We start from the raw sequence: 23,625 nt of genomic DNA, 5'->3' as shown, positions 1-23,625 counted from the left end.
GAAATTCCACCCATGTGCACAGGTAGAAAACACTTTTCACTAGATTTGCCTGGCCACAAAAACATTGCCATAAGTCTGGCTTAACCTACTGCAAGAATGTAGAAATGAGTTTTATGTGAAGATTTAAAAGATTCTACAGAGATAGCCGATCTAATTTGTGTGGTGGGCCGTTCCTGAGTACTGGAGCAGAAAGAGAGGATGGCTTATAACCTGTTGATGTATTTTTAGCTTTCCAAGAGGTTAAAAGAACTGCCTGTTGTAAGCGCAAGGCTCATGATGGACACAAGATAACCCCCCCTAAGTCGGCAAGATAGGAAGGCTTTGTAATGTTTTATAGGTAAAAGCAACAACTTGAAATAACATCTCAAGTGGAATGGGAGCCAGTTCAAGGTTGGCAGCATTGCAGTCATGTGACCAAACTAGAGTAATGTAATGTTCTTGTCAATGTTCTTTTCAAATGCAGTCGAAGGGAGGAAGTTGAGTCAAATACACTTCTCCCAGATTTTTTGCTTAGTCACTTTGACTTCTTTTGACTTGACTGGTATTTTTACCAAACCGCAAGAGTGGAGTCCTTAAACGTACCTTTGTCTGACGGGACCAAAAATGACATATTACATTTTGAATAATGATGCAGAGGTCAAAGTGTATACCTAGTTTAGATCATGAACCACTTGAGTGACGGTGATCTCAAATAATTCAAATCGATAGATGGAGCCCATCTGATCATAAATTATATTTCAAGTGCTCAAATTAAACCTGGAGTCTACATATAAAAACTTATTTTATGGGCTGTGCGATTGAAGATTTCTTTTTTCCAATTGTCGTTCTCTGTCATGGGGCCAGTTGTTTCCAAAGCATAATTGGACACTGGACACTTATTCTATTTAAAAAAAAAAAAAAGCAATAGCCAGGGTGACTATAATAACTTTATTACTGGAAGGTGATGAAAATCGTACTTCTACGTTCACATATAAATAAACAACTGTAATCTGTCGTGTGTGGCAGAATGTGGTCCTCTCCCAGGAGTTCAACGATTTCTGGGACATAATGAATATTTCTATGCGACATTAGAGTTAACACACTTGAAAATGTAATCGCCTTTGAATGGGGACAATTCTTAGGTGCAATACGTACCACAGTACCATGAAAAGACATTGATTGTAATTCTTACAAGAGTGCAAAAAGGTTGGTTAAAAGTTACAAATGACCATCTATTTTTTTTATTTTTTTTTTTATCTCATATAATGGAGAATAAAGCAATGACAATAAAACCTTAAGATGCATCTTTAATGGGATAACATCACTACCGTGTTGGCTTCATTTTCCCTTCTAAATTCAGCTCGAACCTTTGGCAAGGAAAACATTGCACGCATGTTCTGCTTGAAAAAGAATATGCAGTGACAGATGTAAATCAAAATTTCACGCCTGTCAAGCGTGCGCTGGCCCCACGCAGTTTGACTTTACAGGAACACACAAAAAAACATATTTCTGGACGTCTGCCGGCAGGATTTTTGCAATTCTGTTTTCCCTCGTCCTCCGCATGTTTTTTTGCTGTCAGCTTCTCAGATGCCTCTGTCAACTGAAGGACATTCTCCACTTCAGGGAGCAGCTGACAACATATAGACTTTTCCTCCGCCTGACTTTGCGCATACCGCGCGGCTGTGTTTGTACCTCGTTGTTTCTCAGTCGATACTGTGCACCGCTGCAATATTTCAACCAAACAAGTAACCCCGATAATGGTTTGCGAGATGCAGACCACAACTTTCTAATCAGCATTTCTCCCTTGGCTACACACAGCACAAAAACATGAGGAAAATTGCTTTTCATCAGTCATTATAAGACAAATCAGAGTGTAATTACAATATCTGTCAAAGTTGGACCAACAAATCATTTATACTGTTCTCTGTATTTTCTTTTTGTTTTTGCATGTGGAAATGCTCCCATTGGTCTTTGAAAGAAACTCATCATAATAAATGCAATCATTCGTCACTGATCAAGACCCATCAATCAAAACAAACAATTGGACTTGTCAGCAACGCTGTCCCTTCAACACCAACCAATCAACAACAAAAACAAAGAATGACATGCAACATCTGTAGTAAAACGTATAATTGTACAGGTCGTGGCTCACACTTGGGGGAAAATATCATCTTTTTATAGATTCCACATGCCAGAGCATCGGTTAATCCTGCCTGACGCAACACATGCCCACGTGTCCCCTATGCAGGTTATCTTCAGTTTTCAAGGGAACACTGAAAGGCGGAGGTGGAAGGAAAGCAGAGGAGGAAGACAGATAATGTCTCCCTAATAGCATAACAAACTTGACCCGTAGCAACTGCAATCCCCATGGGGTCTTCCTCAATTTTGCTTTTCCTCTTCTGTGCTTTTATTTTTGGTGTCACAGTCGCAGAATTGTGGGCTCCAGTTTGTTTCAGCACCAGTGACCCACATTCAGTTAATACCGTTGTCAGTGTTATTAAAGTCAAGAGAAGAGTCACAAAAGAGGATGAAAAATAAGAAAATATGCCATTAATTTTCTATGCGCCCTTCACATCCTATGAAATGTTTAACTCTGCAGAAAAAAAGCCTGTTTCTTTTCTTTTCCTTCGCCGGCTCACATTTTGACCATCATCGTTTCCTTCAATTACATATTTGTTGGCACGGTTCACAAACAATGCAAAATCAATATTACATTAGTTATAACAAATACACAACAGTTTTATGATCAATTACACACTGTAATGAGCTCCAATACAGGAGGTAATGATAATAATGTCTTCAATCATTTTTGAATGAGCCTGCCATAGAAGTACTCATTTCAACGTGTGTATTTTTGGAGTTGTAGTTGCGGGCAGTGACGTGTTACGCAGTATTGTAACACACTAGGAGCTCTATTTTGTTATGCCCGAACTGGGGTAACCGCAATTAGAAACACTTGGATTCCACCACTGCCGACTAGTTTTGTTCCTACACGAAAATGAGACAGAACGCAGCTTTAAAATTGATACGTAATTCACTTTGGAATAAATGAGTATCATCCATACAAAGGATGAAACAAGTACGAGTCTGTTGTCCCAAATGAATGTGGCACTGCTATTCGTACCTTATGCAATGGTACAACTAGCCAAGTATTAAAACGACGATATTTACCTGCCGGAAAGTCTTTCATCAGAGTAATAAACTGATTCTTTTGCCAAACACTGTACACATTCAAATACATAAAGAATATGCCCGGACAGCTTCATATTTTACATTGAACGATAAAAACAGGCAAGTAAAAAAACATGTCTCTGTTCCTTTACAGACGATACGGTCCAGAAAGCGTCAACATATTGGCGGCGCTGACTTGTGGTCAGTTTGTAGACTGGGTACCGTGGTAAATGCTGGCATGCCACAGCTCCCATGTTAATCACAGTAATAATGAGCTCCAAAAATATCCCGATGTTCTGTTCTGTCCGGACAAATAGATTTATCTGAAAATGTCCTTCCATGCAATAGAAAGGAACATTTCATGAAGCCATTTATTAAAAAATCGGTCGTCTGATAATAGACTTGGCCAGAAATGTCATTTGTGGTTCCATAACGGCGCGTGAAACGTTATACTTCACATTCTATTGATCCTGAAATGGTGCACGTACACGGTCTTGCCTCATTCGCCAGCGAATCCATGGTCTCCGAGTTTGAATGGTAGCTCAGGTAGTACTCTTGCAACTGGGAGTTAAGGTCCTGCTCCTGCTTCCGGCCTTTTTTTCTGCGCTTATGTTTGACTGAGTGCTGCTGCAGTTGCCTCAGGGTGCTGGGGTAGTGTCTCCAGGAGACATAAATAACCAGCAGGATCAATGACACTGACAAAAACAGGGCTACGGTGCCTGCGATGATTTTATGGAAAGCCATATGTTCAAAAGGTATCTCTGGGAAGGACGAAGTTGAAGGGGCGAGGGAGGCAGGCGTTGAGGAGCTCACGGCTGTGGGCATCACAGTCTGTATGTCTGTCTTATCAGGCCAGATGGCTGAGGGCGGTGAGGTCCGACCAGGAGACTCACTGAGAGCTAGCTCCGTGACACCGTGCAAGAGACGGTGAGGTGTGACGTTCACAAAGGGGCTTGAAGTCAATAAAACCGGAGCACGGGTAGTGTCCACGGTCGGCATGATGTCTACGCAGGTGGAATAATTCCCCACAACGTCCACAACCCTCTCCCCCTGCGTAGACTTTGGACTGCTGCATATCATGCTGATGTCTTTGGCGTCTCTCAAGGTCCTGAGCCACGCCATCAGCGGGCAAATGTTCGGCCTGCAGTCCCAAGAGTTCCCCGCCAAACCGATGGTGGTCACTGAAGTCCACGCCGCCACCGCTTCCACGGGCACACTCCTGAGCTTGTTGGATTCCAGATTGAGTGTTTGTAAATTTGGCATCGACTGGAAAACCAGGGGATCCAACGTTTGGATTTCATTCCCCGAAAGGTCCAGTTTCTGCAGTTTGGGCCAGGTCCAAGGTACGCCTTGGCTGACGGCTCGTATGCGGTTCCATTGCAAATAAAGAGCCTGCAGGTTGGTGAGGCGCGGGAAAATGTAGAAATTAATCCGAGAAAATTGATTGTGCTCTAAATGAAGCTCTTTGAGGCGAAACAGTCCCAAAAAGGTTGTGCGGGTGAGGCTCCGCAGCCGGTTGTATCCCAAATCCAGGAACTCGAGGCTACGGCATTCCAGAAACGTACGGACCGTAATCAGTTTTAGTCCGTTGGATCGAAGGTGCAGATTCTGGAGCTTGCGCAGGCCAAACAAATGTCCCGGCTGGAGGGACTGGAGCTTGTTGTAAGACAGATCCAAATTGCGCAGGTTTGGAATGGCGCTGAATGTGTTGTTGTGCAGGTGGGCTATTTTATTTGAGCTGATGATGAGTTCTTTGAGCCTCCTCACACCGTGGAAGGCTAAAACATCCACGGCACTGATGGAATTGTGGTCCAAGTAGAGCCAGACAAGTTGATTGAGATGCGCAAACTGGTAGGGCATCAACACCAGAAGGTTGTTATAGCGCAGCGACAGACCTTGGCATCCCGTGGTGATATTCTCCGGAATGTCTTGGAAAACGCCTGATTCGCAGTAGACCAGCTTGCCTTCGCAGCGACAACTTGCTGGGCACATCCTCTCCCCCTTGCTGAGCAGCAGCCACACAGCGGCCTGCACCAGAAGACATGAAAACCTCCAGCCCAACATCACAGAACCTGTTGGAGGAGTAAAGTGGGGCACAAGCAATCAAAACAGCGCCTTGCTTTTAGAGAATTTGTGCTCAAAGACATTTAAATAAGTAAAGACGAGAAGTTCTTTATCCTTAAAATGCAGAAGATGTTGAAGTGAGAAAACGTGTGATGTGCAGACCTGCTTCATGAAGAATTTATAACAGGCTGACATTAACTATTTTCAGGTAATTTACCGACGCAGAAAAACGTCATTACTAGTCATGGTTGATATGCAGGGGAAGAAAATGTCACTGAAGAAAACCTTAATGGAAAATAATTGAAGGAAATGTGAACATAAAAGGTATTCACTTACCCATGGTTTCTGAGGGAAGGAGTAATGCTGTGAAATAAATGGATGAAGAGCATATTAATCTGCGCGCAAATGTGGAGAAAAGGCAGCTCGTGCAAGATGAGACACACTTAGAAGCACCACCTGTGTCTTCACTCACAGTAAGAGAAACGCAGCGGGAAGTTTTGATCCGTCATGCAGCGTTGGAAATAAAGCAAAACGAAAAGGAACCCTTTCACTTCTGGTGCGAGGTGGGTCCGTTGCCTGTTTAGCCGTCTGTGCGCAGCGCAATCATTCTGTGGCGCGCCGATGGAGGGTCGCGGAACCCTCTCTCTCTCTCTCTCTCTCTCTCTCTCTCTCTCTCTCTCTCTCTCTCTCTCTCTCTCTCTCTCTCTCTCTCTCTCTCTCTCTCTCTCTCTCTCTCTCTCTCTCTCTCTCTCTCTCTCTCTCTCTCTCTCTCTCTCTCTCTCTCTCTCTCTCTCTCTCTCTCTCTCTCTCTCTCTCTCTCTCTCTCTCTCACCTCGGAATTGCGTTTTGGTTCTTCATGTTCAGGAAAGACTCCATCAAGTGTTAAAACAATTATTTTACATCACAGTCGTAAATCAGTTATGTAGTTTACAATAGTGAAGAAGTGCACTTCAGGTATGTCTAGTTTGGGGATCTCAGCTACATTTGACATCATTTGGATGCGTAAATGGATCCAATCCATAAATCCAGTTTAAGTAATACTTTTTTTTTTAAAGGTTACAATTATTTTCCATTTCCAATTTCGCGGACCACCTGCAATACCACCAATTTAGTAACTTACTTTTGGTGTTTGCACGACTGAGTTATTATTATTGCATTCCTCAGAGACAGATTGGAAATGTGTTAAATTAGTAATACGTGGAAATGCTTTGCTCAGCGAGCAGCATTGTATTCTCAAATCCACCAATTATCTGGCTCACTTATGAATAATTGCTTTGAATTGTGTGTGTTAGTTGATTACTGTGTCCACTTAAATGTGATGCTGACAACACATCCATCAAGCTGCACTGCCCGGGCATCAGGCATAAATACACAATCATTGAAGCCTGAAGAGGGGGGAACCCTGGGAGTGGAATCAATTTGAAGAGGCAAGTGAGAGTGAATTTGTGCTAATCTCATGTTTATTTTTTCCATACTTGGCTCATTTAGCTTGAAGCCACAGTTGGGATATCGGCTCCAGCAGGCAGCAATGGCGTGCTATGTGGTAACAGCGACACCTAGTGAACGCACCCAAAACTTCTGTTATGGCTGAGTCAAATCAATAGGAGACGTCTGAGGAAATAATCGATTTCCATGACTTTTATTTTATGAAGTCCTCGTTTTTTTTTTCTCAGTAAAAGCATTTTCGATCGAGTATTAAGTGAGTTTGGCCAAAATAGATCAAAAGGTCATCCAGCAGGGCTAGAGTAGATGGGTAGGTGTCCTGATACTGGTGTCCATTGTGTGCAAATGCATTTATGAGCAGTCCTTCATGAAAACCACAATGGGAGCAATCTAAGACCAATCAGCTCCCGTTTGATGACAAAAGAAGGTGTTCCTTTGTGACTATCCAAACAGAAGAACACTGTATCACTTTAAAAATCTTTCCTGATCCCTCTTTTTCTCAATGGCATCTCATCTTTTGAGTGAAAACATCCCAAATTAACTGACTGTGTGCACATCAGAGACTGCTAGGGGGAATTTACCATGCAATCATCTTCAGAGAGGTGATAACCGCTATCTATAACTGCCAATAACAGAAGGCTGAGAGAGCAAAGAAATGCACGACACATCACACTTCTTTGATATGTAGCCCAATTAACCTGTTTCAACCCCATTAAGTGAGATCAGGAGGTGAATTCACCTTTACTAAATAATGTTAATGTAGATCATCCCAATGTCACACAGTGGATAGACAGAAGAACCTCTCGAAAAGTTAAATTGGAATGTGCATTTGGTGCAAGTCAAGCCCTTCAAATAATCCCTTTCACATGGATAGCAAAGGAAACAAGCAATCCAATGATTTTGACCATAATGTGACAAGAATAAAAAAAAAATTTTTTTGCTATCCTTCCATTCGATCAAAAATGCTCGTGAACATTCAAAACAACAAAAGTAAGGGTATAAAGTGTAATAAACAAGGCCTAGCCAGATCTTTATACATGTAGAACAGAATTGAATAGAATAGACTCATTATTTATTGTCCACCGAGTTTGACATTTGTCTTTGGCTCAACAGTACTGGGGACAGACAGAAATAAAATACACATTTTATAAAATGCATAATCGTCACTTTGTAATGGAACGATATATTAGGAACAGGAATGAAAGTAAAGGTAAAGTTAGGTCAAGTCAAATGTCAACAAGGAGCAGTGCATGACTTAAGTGTGAAATGGTCACGTTGGTAAATTGAGGATCGCCATGGTATTTGATATAAATGACTTCTTTGTACCTTTGGCCATAGAAGTCAGTCACCCTTCAGAAGCTCAAACTGACATGTCAGAAAATGAGAGCTGAAATGAAATGATTTCTGAAACTCTCAATGTGACAGGTGCATCTGTTGCCCCAGCTGTCTCACATTGGAGGGGTACTGCGCATTTCAGCTCCTTCCACAGATGTTTAATAAGATTTAAAGTACGACACATAGTTGTGCATTTCGGAATCGTGCCATATTTTTTGTGGGAGTTTTGGTTGGGTGTTTTTGGGCTTCATATCGTGACTCAGTGACTATTGTTCTCTCTTTTTTTTCCCAAATTCTCAATGCTTCAAATTTCTTTTTCTGTCCTCATTATGAAGGAGAGTCTCATACGCATTCTTTCTATGGATACAATTCTGTTGTTACCTAGACAACTCTTTTAACAGACACTTACAATATACCGCACTTCGTCTTATTATCTGTGCTACAAAAGTCAAAAGTAGCTTGGTCCACTTTATGTTGCCCTTTACACATTTTTTACAGTGCTTTGCATGTAAAGGTTTAAGACAAATAAATCTAAGAGCAGATTTCCCAGGCACAAGGAAGTGTTTATTCAGTGTTATAATGGTTGTTCCACTCTAAATTGAAATGTCAGGGTCAATTGTTATCATTTACACCTATTCTTTCCAGGGTGGAGGTGTGTCTTCCTATCCATGCAAATGTTATTTAATGGTTTTAATCAAGTTTTAGCATCCTCATCTTGATCCAAAGAAGGAAGAAGTAACGATTTCTTAGACAAAGGTGTTTAAATGTTATTTAAACCAGATTTCCATTATTAGCCTAATAAATGTTGAGTTGCCTTTGGTTCTGGAGCCTCCGTATTGTGGCTTCATGAAAAGAGATTAAATGCTAATCATAGGCTCCCAAAAATAAAACAGAACATGGTCTGTATCCAAGACAGGATGATTTTTCAGCTTTCCGCCATCCAAAAAAAAAACAAGCGTCATTTTCATCAGCTCATTGAGTTTAGTCACGCTGATGCTTGAAGTTGCATCAAAAACTTTAAGAAGCTGATCACAGAAAGGTGAGTCTGACTGGGATCAATTTGAAGGCATCAAGTCAAAAGTCCAAGATTTGCATCAAAGTGCTAAAAAAAGTGAAACAGCACTCTTTTCTCTCTTCTTCTCATTAAAGCATTAAGGAACAGATGTTTTGGTGTGACCCTGTCTCAGAAAGGCTTACCTGCTGTTCACACATTTTGTAAGTGTAATTCAGCGGATAATTAGTTTACATATTTAGAAACCAAATTTAGAGTAAATAAGACCCGCTGCTACCGTGCTTGATTTTTTTGTTGTTGATCTAATTATTGCGCTATTTATACAGTTGTGTTCCCTGTTTCTGTGGGAGTCATTATTCTGCAAAAAAAGCAGGTCCTCTATTATTCAGGGCTCAATCAGTCACAGACAGTCATTAAAGTTTCATGGGAAGCAATTTAGTGGTTGAGTTTTGCCACACCTTTGTTTGTTGTGCTCGGAGTTTGTGTTCTTCTCATGCTGAGAGGAGGCGGCAGTGCTCTTATGTATCTGACATGCTGAACTTTCATCTGATAGGCCCTTAGGGGAATCATCAAAGATGAGAGACATAAGCATGGATTGAGATCAGGTCACGCAAGCAAAAAACCCAAAATAACAATTTAGAACGTGTTAGGAATCACGATCATTTCCTTTATTGGTTGTTATGAATGTCACTATAGTAAACTTGATGATCCAGACATTCATGTCCACATCTGCCAATCACAGTACTGTAAAAAAAGAACCTCTGATGTGAAAGTGGGTCATGGCATATTTATTGCACAACATAAATGAGAAGAAATGCAATGAGAAGAAGGCGCTTAGTTTTGTGACTGCATGGCGATGGCATGCTACCATCCGCAAACATGGGATTACCTCAAAGGATGGACTGCTCTCTTCAATATGTCACTAAAAATGGGGAAATATACAGGAAAAAAAACATTGAATGCTTTGATTTGTGCATAAAAGAGGGGGGTGTAATCTTGGCATTGATACACACTTGAATGGAACAGTACATGATATTATTATACATCACAGCGTAGACCATGTCTACCTCCTCTTGGTTATTATTTGCAGCAACAGAATTGTGCTGTAACAAGCTGTCTTCCTTGTCAATTAGAAATTAAATAAATTGGGAAGTAAACAAGTTTATAGATTAAATAATTATAAGGCACAATACTTCAAAAAAGTTATTTACTTGCAATTTCCATTTGTGCACCTTTTCAGACATCACGAGTCAGAGCTCATTTTTTGGTTGCTCGTTATACATTTCATGCCACTCAAATGTGAGGGTGAAACAAAATTTTAGCATGTATTCTAAATCAGAAAAAGCTGCTGTGATGATACCGTACCGCATATGGTGCTACTGCCATCAATGAAATTGTAGTGACAGAAAGGTTACAGTGAAACAAGTCTTCATTGTGTGATCATTCAATGTGTGCGTGTGTGTGTGCGAGTGTGTGTGCGAGTGTGTTTACTGAGCCTTCACGTTAGACAGTGGAAATTAAATCAGTGGCTGCTACTGATGTGTTACATACATCACTTTTATTTGGGTTTCCACTGACTATGAAGTAAATGCAGTTTGGGCATAAATGTGCGTTAATGTTCATTACTGGCAATTACGTTTGCCATTAAGTATGGAGGCAGAGGGAGCCATTAGAAGCGATGACTTTAACCCCGACTCAAATCCCCATGATGAGGCATTCACAGCAACCTTTGTTTATGCATGATCAATTTTAGCAGCAGGTAGCAATACACTGAGGTGTGTGTGTGTGTGCGCGTTTGTGCGTGTGTGCGAGCGTGCGAGCCCGTGCATGTGTGTGTGGTGGCAGTGGAGCGAGCGTTGGGATAGTTGGTTTTGTATTTTTTGCATCTCCTGGGTCATTCCCAGAGTGTTCTTCCATCAGGACATGCTTTGAGCACCTCCCCAGGGAAGTGTCAAGGAGGCATGATGATGCCATCTCATCTGGCACCTCTCGAAGTAGAGAAGCAGTGGCTCCACTCTGACCCCCTTCCGAGTTGACTGAACTTCAAACCCTATATTTATTACTTCATGAAAGTAATGCTTGCAGTTTAACCTGAAAGTTAAAGTGAACATTGTACACTGGAAGGCCAGGATTGGGATTTGGACCCAGAACCTCTGAAATGTAAGGTAGATTAAAAAAACTGCTATCAATTCACCATCTATAAAACTGAGTTAAATAAGAAGGCTTCAAATCGGCTGTCAAACTCAAGGTCTGTGGGCCAAATCATCAATCTATGTAAAATGCCGAAGCAAATTACATGTAGTTGTACAGAAAATGCAAATCGTCTCCACTTTTAAAGATATTGAGACATTGAAATCATTTTTGTTACCAATCCCTTTTAATAATAATAAAAAAGGTAATATTATTTGAACAGAAATATTTTTTCTGGCCCTTAATTTCAAAAATAAAAAAATTGCTCATGGCCTTTGACAAAAATGTTTGTTTTTTTACACACTCTGACACTGAATGCATGGAGTTGAAGACATTCTTATTTATTGTTCATTGAAGAATTAATTCATGTTTATGTATGTCACTTGTGTAAGTGAGGGGAGGAAATTCATGTTTGCGTACGTCACGACTCGTCCCCGTTGAAGTCTTATGTGTCGGTTGTCATGGTTTCTGTCCGCGTCTGTGTACTCGCCCCTCCCTTCCTGTGTCTACTCACAATCAATGTACTAATCACAGTCACCTTCCTCTCCTTACCTGTCTCTTATTTAAGTCCTGTCAGTGTGTCGCTCCCTTCCGGATCGTTGATGTCTTTTTGTCTCACGTCTTTGTTGGTCAGTTCCGTTTCTGTTATCCAGTCTGTCCTGTTCTTGGTTTTATTAGGAAGTCATGTTAGTTTGCCGGTTCTGTTGGTTTGTGCCCTCATCCTCTATTCCAACTCCCTTTTTCCCTCTATAAACCCTGGTCCAAGCTGCATTTGGTCCCCCTGCTCCATTCTGATCGGTGACAGAATGTTTGAGGTTGGACTAAGAACTGTTCATCCCAATTAACTTAAACTTAACTCAATTAACTAAATAAACTTGAGTGCAATGTTGCTATTTAGCTCAAAAGGTTCAATCAACAAATTAGATGATATCGCCTCCAGAAATTAGTTTAGGTTAGTATAAAATTTTCACAATTTACATGTGTCAAAGGTCAAACATCAAGTGTGACTTCATTTTTTGTTGTTCATTGTATGTTTTTTTTTTTTTTTTCAGAGTAGGACGTAAAAAAAAAGTCAATGCGGCTTTCAATAGACCTTCAGTAATCAATCGGACTTCTTGATTGTGTGGGAGTGTGGAAAATGAACAGAGACCAGCAGGGGGCACTTCAGGGCCAAAAAAAGGTGCACGAGTTTTTCTCCGCGGGGACTCCGCCGACACAATTCCTGTTGCTACTCAACTGATCCATTCTTGATGACACGGTCATCAGCTCTGATCCGCGCCAGGCTGCGTTTTGACGCCGGATGCGGATAATTTCAACTTCTCAGGCTAGGACCACACTTTATTCTGCAACATTTCTTTTCACGCGCTCAGTTATCCTTTTGCGTCGTGCCACCCAATTAAACCAGATTCAACAATTGGCCACCGGATGTTTAACCCTTTTCCCCCTCCGAGCCCCGGCGAGGATTCGGGCTTGACCACTCCAAGGACTCTGCAAGGTGGTCGTCACAAGTGGGCAACATCCAGATGATCCTTTGCGGTAACGTCGCAAAGTAAAGTCTCACTTGTGCAGACGCTGCCGTCTCTGGCAGGTGTGGGTCTGCAGAGGCAGAAGTGCGCGTTTCCCACTCAGTGCAAAACAGAATCAAGCGTTCTGGGTACGTGATCCACTATTTGACCGGCTTGGAGGAACATGTGGAGCTGGGACGCATGCAACAGAAAGCTGTAACATGAGCAGGAGCCGACACCGCGCAAGTATGGGTATGTCAGCTGTCTTTGTGGCTTAATGTTATACATTATTTCAAAATTTCCATTTTTAATTATCCATTCTATTTGAACTTCACCTGTCTCAACTGATCTCTTCTTTGTTCCCCTCAAGGCTTCTATTATATGACTTGGGGGTAAAGAAGAAGGGGGGGGGGGTTGTCCGTCATCAGCCATTTGACAGATAACCTGATGCTTTTTTCACCAATCGTTTTTCATGCTCGAGAAAAAGAAAAAAATGCCTGTGCCGTGCAAAAAAACAGAGCGTGCAAATTAATTTATCTGATGCTAACAAACACCCCTGAACATTCGTCTGACTCTGAAATCAATTAACTAAATAAATAAATTACATTCATTTGAAGTGCCCTCTCACTTTTCGATGTGCAGTTTCTTATTAATCAGCTTCTGTGTGTGCGTGTGTGTGTGTGTGTGTGTGTGTGTGTGTGTGTGTGTGTGTGTGTGTGTGTGTGTGTGTGTGTGTGCAGGACTTCCTGTGCTTTGCAGATGGCTTGTATTCATCGCGGTGGTGCCTGCCTGGCTGCTGGCCGCTCCGAACCCCATGCGTGAGCGTCCCTGCCCGCAGAGCTGCAGATGTGACGGCAAAATAATCTACTGTGAATCCAACGCTTTCCGTGACGTGCCAAGCAACGTGTCAGTGGGAACTCAGGGCCTCTCGCTGCGTTACAACAGCCTGATGAACCTGAGAGCCCACCAGTTTGCGGGTCTCGGTCAACTGGTTTGGCTGTACCTCGATCACAACTACATCGGCGCCGTGGACGGCCAAGCTTTCCACGGTATCCGCAGACTCAAAGAACTGATTCTCAGCTCCAATAAAATCACCCTGCTCAAGAATAACACTTTCCACGATGTTCCGAACTTGCGAAATCTTGACCTTTCCTACAATAAACTGCAGGTACTCCAACCAAATCAATTTGTGGGCCTACGGAAGTTACTCAGTTTACACTTGAGGTCCAATTCTTTAAAAATTGTCCCAATGCGTGTTTTCCTTGACTGTCGCAACCTGGAATTCCTAGATGTTGGCTACAACAGGCTCCGGAGCCTCACACGGAACGCCTTTGCCGGACTCTTTAAGCTCGTCGAGCTGCATTTGGAACATAACCAGTTTTCCAAGATCAACTTTGCTCACTTCCCCCGCCTGACTAATCTGAGGGCGCTCTATTTGCAATGGAACCGTATCAAAGTGCTGACCCAGGGCCTGTCGTGGATGTGGACCTCCTTGCAAAAGCTAGACCTGTCCGGGAACGAGCTCCAGACGCTGGATCCGAGCACATTTCAATGCCTGCCCAACCTCCAGACCCTCAACTTGGACTCCAACAAATTGAACAACGTGTCTCAGCAAACGGTGGAGACTTGGATATCCCTCACCACCATCAGTCTGGCGGGTAACCTGTGGCACTGTAACCCCAACATATGCCCCCTAGTGGACTGGCTCAAGGCTTTCAAGGGAAACAAGGAGTCCACAATGATTTGCACAGGCCCTAAAGAGGCACAAGGAGAGAAAGTCACCGATGTGGTGGAGACTTACAACATTTGCACAGTAACGCCAAGCCCCATTACCTCAACAAGGGCGCCTCTCACTACTGCATTTCAAACAGAACTGCTCCCCCTTCCCACACGGCCTGAAGTGGTCAAGAAGCTGGCAGAAAACAGGACAGCCTCTCCTACTCCTTCGCAGGCCCCTCCGACAATCCCTTTACCAGACTCTGAGTATGTGTCCTTCCATAAAATCATTGCTGGTACTGTGGCCCTCCTCCTGTCGGTGGCTATAATCCTACTTGTTATCTATGTTTCGTGGAAGCGCTATCCCAGCAGCATCAAGCAGCTTCAGCAACGTTCCACGGTTAAAAAGCGTCAGAAAAAGGCTCGGGAGACTGAGCGCTCCTTTAATTCGCCACTGCAAGAGTATTACGTGGACTACAAGCCTTCACACTCTGAGACAATGGATGTGCTGGTTAATGGGACAGGACCTTACACATACACCATCTCAGGCTCCAGGGAATGCGAGGTATGACCGTTGCCCTCCAAAAATCCATTTCCACTGCGAGGCATGAGAGGTAAATTTTCTAACAATCTGTGGAGACAAACACCCCCCCCCCCCCCACCCCACCCCACCCTTCCCCTACCTCTCCACGCACACCTCCCTGCCCTTGTCTGTTTTGGAATAAGGAAGTAAAGGTCAGTGCACTGTGATTTGCTTTTCAATCCTTGAAATTCTTCCAAGCTGTGGTTCCGAGTCAAGCTGTTTTATTGCTAGAATGTCATTCCAATTAGTGGCAATCCAAGAAGCAGCTCCACATCCTGGGCCACACGCAAAGTAAATTATACACAAAGTATCTTAATCCTTCATTCTTGACATTAAGAGGCTATTGATGTATCCTGATCTTGTCAGCCAGTGTGTTATTTATTCACCAATGACTGCTGTCCCCCAATGGAATAATGAAAATGTATGAGATCGAGTCACTGTGCAGGTGGTCTTCTGCTATCCGGTGTGTTTGTTACTTCGGTGGCAAACACACCTGCCATGTAAATCCATACCATTTTTCTGTCGTGTTGCATATGTAAATAAGCCCAAAGTGGCAAAGTATAATCACATTTATTGGCAGCATCGATTGCATTCTCCAGTAGTGACTCGAGCAATCACCTACTTATGTCATTGCCTATTGCCAGGGATTCACTAAGTTCAGTCAGTGCAGGCTCGCAGTTGAATGAGAAGAGCCTTTAGCATTTTTCCCTTTAATATGTATGTGTCCTTGTGTACCATCACCAGATGCGTTTCCTTGATGAATGAACTCATATATGCCATTGCATACACTGCACAAACTTTGGATACTAAGACTCGGCTCTTTTAGGTGAGTGATTTTAAATCACTATCTGGCACCGAGAGATCGAGACTGAAATTCTTCAATTTACTCATGCTTAGCTTTTTTTTTTTTTGCACTTGTAGCCTTTTTCCTACATGTTCTACACATCGGTCTTCTTTTGTTTTATCATCATTGAGTTGAGTGGTATTTAGAGACACTGTGCCAGGGATGATTGATATCGCTAGGATCATGGCTGAGCATATATATGATCGACTTGTGTCCTCCTCGAGCCAGACATGAGTTGTTGCCCAGGAAGTTGACTTGAGTTTTTGTACTGGAGTGCAGTATCTGGCTTTTGGGTGTGTGTGTGTGTGTGTGTGTGGATAGATCCAGGCGTTCAATATATGTCCATAAACACACTGATGGGTCATGAAAGTAAATGAAATCACATACTAAAACGTGCAGAGTAAATCCAGTCAAGTTGTGCATCGTGGCTTCCACTAATATGACAGGTGACACATAAGTACACAAGCAGCTAAATCAGCTCCATGTCAGATATCTGTGGCAAAGCATTTTTCTAAATACAAGGGATGCTTGAGGTAAAATGGCTACCTTTTCAATCTTGCAGCTTTCATGTGTGACTGTGGCATGGGAGCATTAAATGGCAGACCTAATGGGGCTCCTGCTCACTAGAATAACTAATAGCCCATCAGAGGTAAGGAGCCGCGACTTCCCTCAGCTTTGTTATTCCTTGCCCTCTACAGCTCAAGGGAGCAACCCAAGCTGTTAAAGATGTAATGGGATTTTTTTTTCTCCCATCGCCACATTTGGCACCAACTATTGGAAATGCAGCAACGCACAACAGAGACAGACTGTCTTAACATGGTCAGGATGTGTGCTGGAATTACACGGTCACCATATAATGCTGCATTATCCAGGGCCATCGAAACCTTCCGATCCCTTTGAGGTTCCTGTTTTTTCCCCACTGGGACTTGCATCAGAACACGGTGTTGTTTGACAGCATGCAAAGTGCATTTAAGGTCTGTGTCACAATAAAACCCACGAGGATGACTTGTCACAGGAATCAAATGGCACACAGCATGTCAAAATGGATGAAAGTGAGAGACTGGGTGCATCCGAGTCATAAATAATCCTCCTCTTCTTTGTTTTTCTCCCTGTCAAACGCATAGCTGGTGTATGATGGGCAAAGTGTAGATATTGAAATTGAAGCCTGACTCGCATTCTCATTTAAACGTTGCCATGGATTTCCACCAGCAGGCTGACCCGCACACTGTAAGCTCAAACTGAACAATGTGGAATCTGATCAACACTTTGAACCAGGGAGATCCACAGTCTTGTGGCACATTCACTCCCGCGCTCAAGCAGCAGCTGCAGTCTCGTTGATGTCCACCCACAGATCAACCCCTGCAAAGGTAGCGCAGATAATATTATAGGGAAAAAAAAAAACTTTATCTCACTCAGCGAGGTGCTTGGAGGCTTGAAAAGAAACGACATTCATCAACAGAGTGAGCATAGCTATTGCTCAACAATCATTTACATGACAAAAAAGGAATGCTGTGAACAAAACTATTTGGAAGCCCAGCCATTAAAATAAAAGGAACTGAATATGGAAAGGTAATGAGATTGGTCCACAGAGGTGGGTAGACTTGTACACAAGTGCAAAGGGTGCAGCTATTGATTATTTTTGTGTTTGAGTAATCTAGTGATTATTTACATCAATTAATCAAATAATCGGTTGTCATTTTTTTTTTTAGAAAATTAAGACATTACTCAAGATATTGTACTCTTGTATGTATTCTTTACTGCACAACCAACACTGTAACATTGTAAAACCTGACCATTAAAAATTCAAACATAAAATACCCGAGTAAATTAAAGTTTATACTGAAACATACGCGGAAACATACTATAAACGCCATACATAGTCCAGGCATATGTTTACGCAGCCTCTTAAATCATCGAGGCAGAGTCGATTCATTTTTCTGATCGCATTATTGGAATTACTCGCTCAGCCCTATACTCAAGATAAGAGTACTCCATCTTTAGTTTATTAGGACTCGAGTAGAGATAAAAAGTACTTGAGGAAGAGTAAACAAGTATTCAGTGGAAAAAAATGATGAATAACTATTTAATTTCATTAGGGCATACAAAATACGGTCTTGGCTGTTTATGCAAATTCAGTCATTGTCCAACAACGACATTAAATAAAACTATTCAAATATGAAAAGAGGTTGAAAAACAGCAATGCAATTAATACACTCGAGGAGAACTGCTTTTTGTGGCATTTCATTCAGTCAGTGTACTCCTTCAATTTGTAGTGGTGGATCCTCTGTTGACAGACAAAATATCAATGAGGCTTCGAGGAATTTATTCGTTAAAACAGAGTCAGCACTAGACCGAGACATTAAAAACAACACATGTATACAGTGGTGTCTAACCGAAGAAAAAAAAGACAGATTGAAGAAGCTTCCCGTTGACCAAGTTTATTGATTAAGTAGAAGCTTTTCAGTATCTTCATTTTAACGGACTAAAGCAGCACTACCTTCATCGTCGGTCTGTGTGGGTGTGACACGATTCAGCCAATCAAATTGTTTGCTCAGTGTAACTTTACTATTGGAGAAACAGGAAAGAGGATAGGGAGGAAGTTCCTGGTAAACAAACAAACAAACAAACATTGCGCTTTTAAAATGATGAGCAGTCAAGAACTGAGGTATCGAATATATTTTGTTGTGAACATTAGCTCAGGGTGCTGAGGTCAACTGTAGTTTGTCAAGAAAGGATGCAGCGAGTCCTTTAATGTTCACTGAATTTAGTTGTGATACTCAGATCTTTTGTTTAAAAAAAACAAATGAACACAAATGTACAAAGTGTTCATCGTCTTTTAAGTTCAGTACAAATATTATCAATAAATCTAGTTTGTGTATTTTACAATTCTACCTATTGTGGCACTTTGAAACATACACTGTCTATAATTATATATCATTAATTTATATAAGGATGTTCATGACCGCTACTTACAAATACTGAAGTGGACCTCTTTCAATTTTAAGTGAGGACTTCTTGAACGCCAAATCGAATGTCGTGAATGCTGTCTGAATCAACAGCAAAGCCTTACTCAAATTGACTTCACAGAGAAATGTCAAAGCTGTGACAAAATAAACAGTGATGTAAAACAGTGAGCATGCCTCAACATGCTTTCCATTGTTTTCCCTTTCTATTGCTTTGAATGATTTGGAACTCCAAAAGGTCTGAGATCCCAGTTCTAAAGTTAAACTTGTCATACAAAAATAGTAACCATTACTCCAATCTTAAAAAGAAAAAAAAATTGTCGGCTAATGTATGCCACCTTCATAAAAGCTTTACAAGTATGTGTTCTGGTTTCAGAACAATGGACAGTTCCATTTGTCAAATGTAGCCATTTACCAGTCAATCATTCCATCTTAGCACTATGTCGGCCTACGCAAATGAAACTTGCTATTTGGTAATGCAATTTTGCAGACATCTCAAGCATGACTTTATGTGTGTGTGCGTGCGTGTGAGTCTGTGTGTGCGCGTGATTTTATGCAACCTCATAATGAGCAGGGAACAAACTCTAATATAATTTTAATACTTTATTTTATCCCTGCCCCAAAGCTTGGGTATAAATGTGGCAACACGTGTCCTTCTTTTGGGTATATAAAAAAAGGAGTGTTTGCTTGGAACATGCAGCAGTGTGCCTGTTATATTGGCCAAGTATTTGCTTGTTGTTCTTTGGGCACTAGATGCAAGCTGTAGATGATTTAATATGTCAGGAATGAGAAGCCAATATCAGCCTTCACAATATTCTGTTCTGACTTGCCCAGACAGCAGCTTGTACTGGCCACTGCAAAAATCCACAGAGGGCAGGCATCCTCGTCACTTGGTAGATTTAAGTTGATTTTGCTAGTTTCACAAAAGTCATAAGACGACGAGGAAATATACTACACGTATTTTTACATGGTTTTGAGCTCAGGCGCAGCGATGTCCTTGAAATGAAATGTTTTTTTGGAGGGAAGTTGATTTTATTCAGAAAGATCTGATTTTAAACTGTTTTGAGGAAAAAGCAATAGATGGAGACATTATTCAAAATAAGTGTTGCTTTTTGCCCTTGTGGGATTTACTTTATATCTCCTGACACCAAACAAGCTCCAAAACAGTTTTGTCCCCATGAGCATTTACTTACATCAACTTCCCCACAAATAATAGAAATACTTGTATTTTTTTTGTCAATACATATACTTAAAGACGATGTTAAGATTAAAATTGCGATAAATGAATATTTCGACTAAATAAGCAGTTAAACAGCATGATTAGACAGGTCCACTCAAGCTCTTGCCTTATAGAGAGTTAGTTGTACAGCCACCAAGGCTTGGAAGCATGTACCTTGGGTCAAAAGTTTCCAACATATGAATGAACAACAATGAATGAGCATTGTGTCTTCGTCATATTCCCTGTGATTGCTTTCGTCTGCCTCCTTTCTTGTCATGCGCAAAAATACGTGAGAAAATGTGTCCATTCAAGGAGTTAATGAGACAACACTGGCTGTGCTTTTGTAAGCATTCTCCTCTCTGCAGCGGGGACACATTTTTGATGATACAAAAACAAAAAACAAAATTAGTTTCCAGAAAAAAATATCCTGAGCAATTAACCCGTAAATTGATCAAATCGAATAATCAACAACCTACCTTGGTGAGAACAGAGCCTTTAAATGCCCGTGTAATGAGAAGCAATTCACAGCTTATTAATAGGCAGTTTTATGCCTCATGTTGAGTCTTGACAGATATTGTCAGACAGGTCTTGAGAATTTTTTTTTAATTGCGGTGTAACTGTGAGCATGGGTTGAGGATTTGTTTTGTAGATGTACGCATTTAGTTGAGGGTGTGAACAGGGTTGATTTGCTCCCCGGCCAACGGAAGCCACTCCTTTCATTCTCTCTAAATTCAACGTAGATGAGGAGCACAGTCTACATGGTGAGCGCAGGACTGACTCGTATGGGTCCATGCAGGAAATAGATGCGTGCAAAGTATGTTGATAAGATCACCGCTGTGATGTGAGCACTTGGAGACCACGTTCCACCCCAAAAATCAAGATGTGCCAGTTTTTACGCCAGAGCGCACATGCTCTGTCTACGAAAATAAAGCCCAACATATCTATTAAGGTGGTTATTCTTTGTGGAGTATATAATATAATATAATATAATATAATATAATATAATATAATATAATATAATATAATATAATATAATATAATATAATATAATATCATATCATATCATATCATATCATATCATATCATATCATATCATATCATATCATATCATATCATATCATATCATATCTAATTAAAATAATATGTTTTGTTTGGATCTTCAGCAAATTACATGTTACATTAATTTTGTTAAATTTGAACATGGAATTGAACCACTGCAATTGGCTGGCAAATAGTCCAGGGTGTTCCCCAACTCTCTCCCAAAAGTCAGTTGGAAAAGGCTCCAGCTCAGCATGACCCAACTAATGACATAATATATAAAACCACTGTCACTGAAAAGATGGTTATTTCTGACTTGGGAGTTTGGCTGTGCTTAAATTCTAGTACATCATCAAATAGTTTAATGAAACATAAAATGTAGGATTAGACTAACTGCAGAAACAAGACCAGTTTAATGCTCAACTTTCTCATTTGATTCTGAAATTGCAAACTTTTGTCCATGTCATGTGTTGATAAAAAAAGACACCTACGTATAAAGAATGCTCAAGTGAAAAAGTACAAGATGTTTTGTTCCACAGGAACTGTTGCTTAAGGAAAGAAACATATAAAACGACAAAAACCTGTTCTCTTTCTTCAGTGCAGATTTGAATAAATTTACATGAGAACTACTGTATCTTATTGTGGCAGGAGGTCCAGTGTTATGAAAGCCACATTTAGCCTGTTTACCATTTATTCCCACTTGTAAATCATGCTCAAATCAACTCATCCGGCGTTTACTTGCTTTAAAAAAACAACTTTTCGACCACAAGAAATATCTTCTGTACACACACACAGGAAATAATGATGAGCCTTTGATTAAAACTGTTGCAGAGGGAGTCATTAGCAGTAATCAGATGTCACCACCTCACATACATGGCTGTGTCAACTCAGCTCTCCCCCAAAACAAACCCACTCTTGAGATGTGTATGATTCACTCTAAGATGTCTGCTTTTCTGAGGAGGTGGAATATGTTTAGCAAAGTCAGTAAAAGTACAGTGACTTCTTCAAAGTAATGTTGCGTAACCACAAGCTTCACTCATGAAGCACATCCGTTCCAATAGTATTCTTATAAGGATATTGGAACTAATAAGATGGTGATAAACACTACATCTGTCTCTAGTAATGAAATATGCAATAAAGTTACTCCGTGCTTCAGCACATAAAAGTGTTCTTTCGCTCCAGGTTAGATGTGCTTGTTTACAGCATTCGTACAATGCGATGCCGTCGGTGTCTCAGACCGATCATTACTCACTCGAGCAGCCAAGTGATTGTCGCAGGTGGATCACCGAGGACGCCTTTTGCTGCAAAGGAGAAAAGGGATGAAAGTCATTGCTTTGTTAACCTCCAAACCGCCATTTGAAATTGAGGTCAGCACTGATTGACAACATCATTAACTCCGCCAAGCAATTGATATTAGACGATTACCTAGTCCTTCACTTAAAGCCAAGATCAAATTAAGCTGTCCGTTCTAAACAAATCATGTGAGTCTGTCGTTTGCATTGGTGCAAAGTTTTCAAGGCCACACGGCGAAGACACTGGCCAATCAGCTGACACCAATTTTCTGATAATGGAAATCTGACACCCCGGGCGGTGAAAAGAGAGGATTTCAATAATCAGGTGGATGATGTGCTGGGGGGGCACATCCCTCAAATGAAACATTAGGAGGGCTGAGTTGTAATTTGCCCGCAGAACAACAATGTTTCCCGATCGCCTCTTATCTGCAGGAAACACTACAATCATCAAATCAGATTTACATAGCTCACTTTATCGTTTGCTTTGACTCAGGTTAAAAACGAAATTTCGTCAAGTGCAACAGGAATGTTTCGCAGCTTTCGATCATCAGCGTCATTACAGAGAAAGTCCTTCACGATTTCCAAAACTTTCAGCACCTACTGCCTTCTGTTTGAAGGAGAATACAATTCATTTCGAGTGAAATATAGTTCTCAAGTCAAGTTCCTTTGAAAAGTAAGCTTATTAGTCCTTGGTGTTATTCATTTTAGCAACACGATGACAAATGAACTCAAACTTTCAACTAGGGCTGGAGACAGTGCCTTGCTCAAGGGGACCTTCACATTAAGAGACTTGCATCTCTCAACATCTAGTTGCCATTTCTCAGTGTGTCAGCTGCAGGACTCATTTCTCCAACTCCAAAGCCAGACTCCTGACAGATGAGCAAATACCACCATCTCACAGATCAGTTGAAGTGAACTTATTTATGTTGAACTCTGTACGATGAAATAGGACCAAAATAATTGAGGGCTAAGGTCAAATGTTTTCACACTTTCATAATAGAAGGTGTATAAAATGAATTGTTGTTCTTTGTCATAGCAAAATTCCTAAAAATTTAAATGATGTCTCATCTGAGATGTCAACCATAGCAAGAATCTATACCTTGTTGTACTTTGGCAGCAAATATTTCAGTCAGTCACTGTCCAACTGCTGTATTAAAACACATCTCAGTATGATAATACTACTCATAAAACCAAGACTGATTGGCTACTCTTTGCAAAGACATGTTTTTGATGCATCTCTTGTATTTGTAGTTTCAGGCCCGCCTCATTGG

General features: G+C 41.2%; 2 protein-coding genes and 1 long non-coding RNA gene across 4 annotated transcripts in view; 1 reads left to right on the top strand and 2 right to left on the bottom strand.

The window, feature by feature from the left end:
• Window positions 1–934: 934 nt before the first annotated feature.
• On the bottom strand, window positions 935–5,858 carry lrrtm4l2 (leucine rich repeat transmembrane neuronal 4 like 2). Its single transcript, XM_061279874.1, has 3 exons — window positions 5,687–5,858; window positions 5,551–5,577; window positions 935–5,222 (listed from the first exon to the last, which is right to left on the bottom strand). The coding sequence occupies exons 1-3, from the start codon at window positions 5,721–5,723 to the stop codon at window positions 3,598–3,600; spliced, it is 1,689 nt and encodes a 562-aa protein (XP_061135858.1). The 5' UTR covers window positions 5,724–5,858; the 3' UTR covers window positions 935–3,597.
• Window positions 5,859–12,403: 6,545 nt separating this feature from the next.
• LOC133154631 (leucine-rich repeat transmembrane neuronal protein 4) overlaps window positions 12,404–23,625 on the top strand; it is a 33,944-nt gene continuing 22,722 nt past the window's right edge. The window contains exons 1-2 of one of the 2 annotated variants that reach the window (XM_061279485.1): window positions 12,404–12,951; window positions 13,440–14,980. In XM_061279485.1, the coding sequence (XP_061135469.1) occupies window positions 12,921–12,951; window positions 13,440–14,980 (1,572 nt within the window). In that variant the 5' untranslated portion in view covers window positions 12,404–12,920. Of the gene's footprint in view, window positions 12,952–13,439; window positions 15,030–23,625 lie in introns of both variants that reach the window. The other variant, XM_061279486.1, reaches the window with a different exon arrangement.
• Window positions 17,635–20,667, bottom strand: LOC133154632 (uncharacterized). The gene is made up of 3 exons (XR_009714502.1): window positions 20,501–20,667; window positions 18,340–18,445; window positions 17,635–18,126 (listed from the first exon to the last, which is right to left on the bottom strand). It is a non-coding gene; the product is annotated as an uncharacterized LOC133154632 (long non-coding RNA).

The sequence above is a fragment of the Syngnathus typhle genome, linkage group LG5 (genome assembly GCF_033458585.1).
Source record: "Syngnathus typhle isolate RoL2023-S1 ecotype Sweden linkage group LG5, RoL_Styp_1.0, whole genome shotgun sequence".
Classification (NCBI taxonomy): Eukaryota; Metazoa; Chordata; class Actinopteri; order Syngnathiformes; family Syngnathidae; genus Syngnathus; species Syngnathus typhle.
Note: the sequence above shows the minus strand (reverse complement) of the source record. Positions and strands in the feature narration are given on the sequence as shown.

Coding starts and splice junctions, on each gene's coding strand:
- lrrtm4l2 (XM_061279874.1), bottom strand. CDS start 5,723: ATGACGGATCAAAACTTCCCGCTGCGTTTCTCTTACT. Junction 5,578..5,686: donor CCCGCTGCGTTTCTCTTACT/GTGAGTGAAGAC, acceptor TTTATTTCACAG/CATTACTCCTTCCCTCAGAA. Junction 5,223..5,550: donor CCTTCCCTCAGAAACCATGG/GTAAGTGAATAC, acceptor CTCCTCCAACAG/GTTCTGTGATGTTGGGCTGG.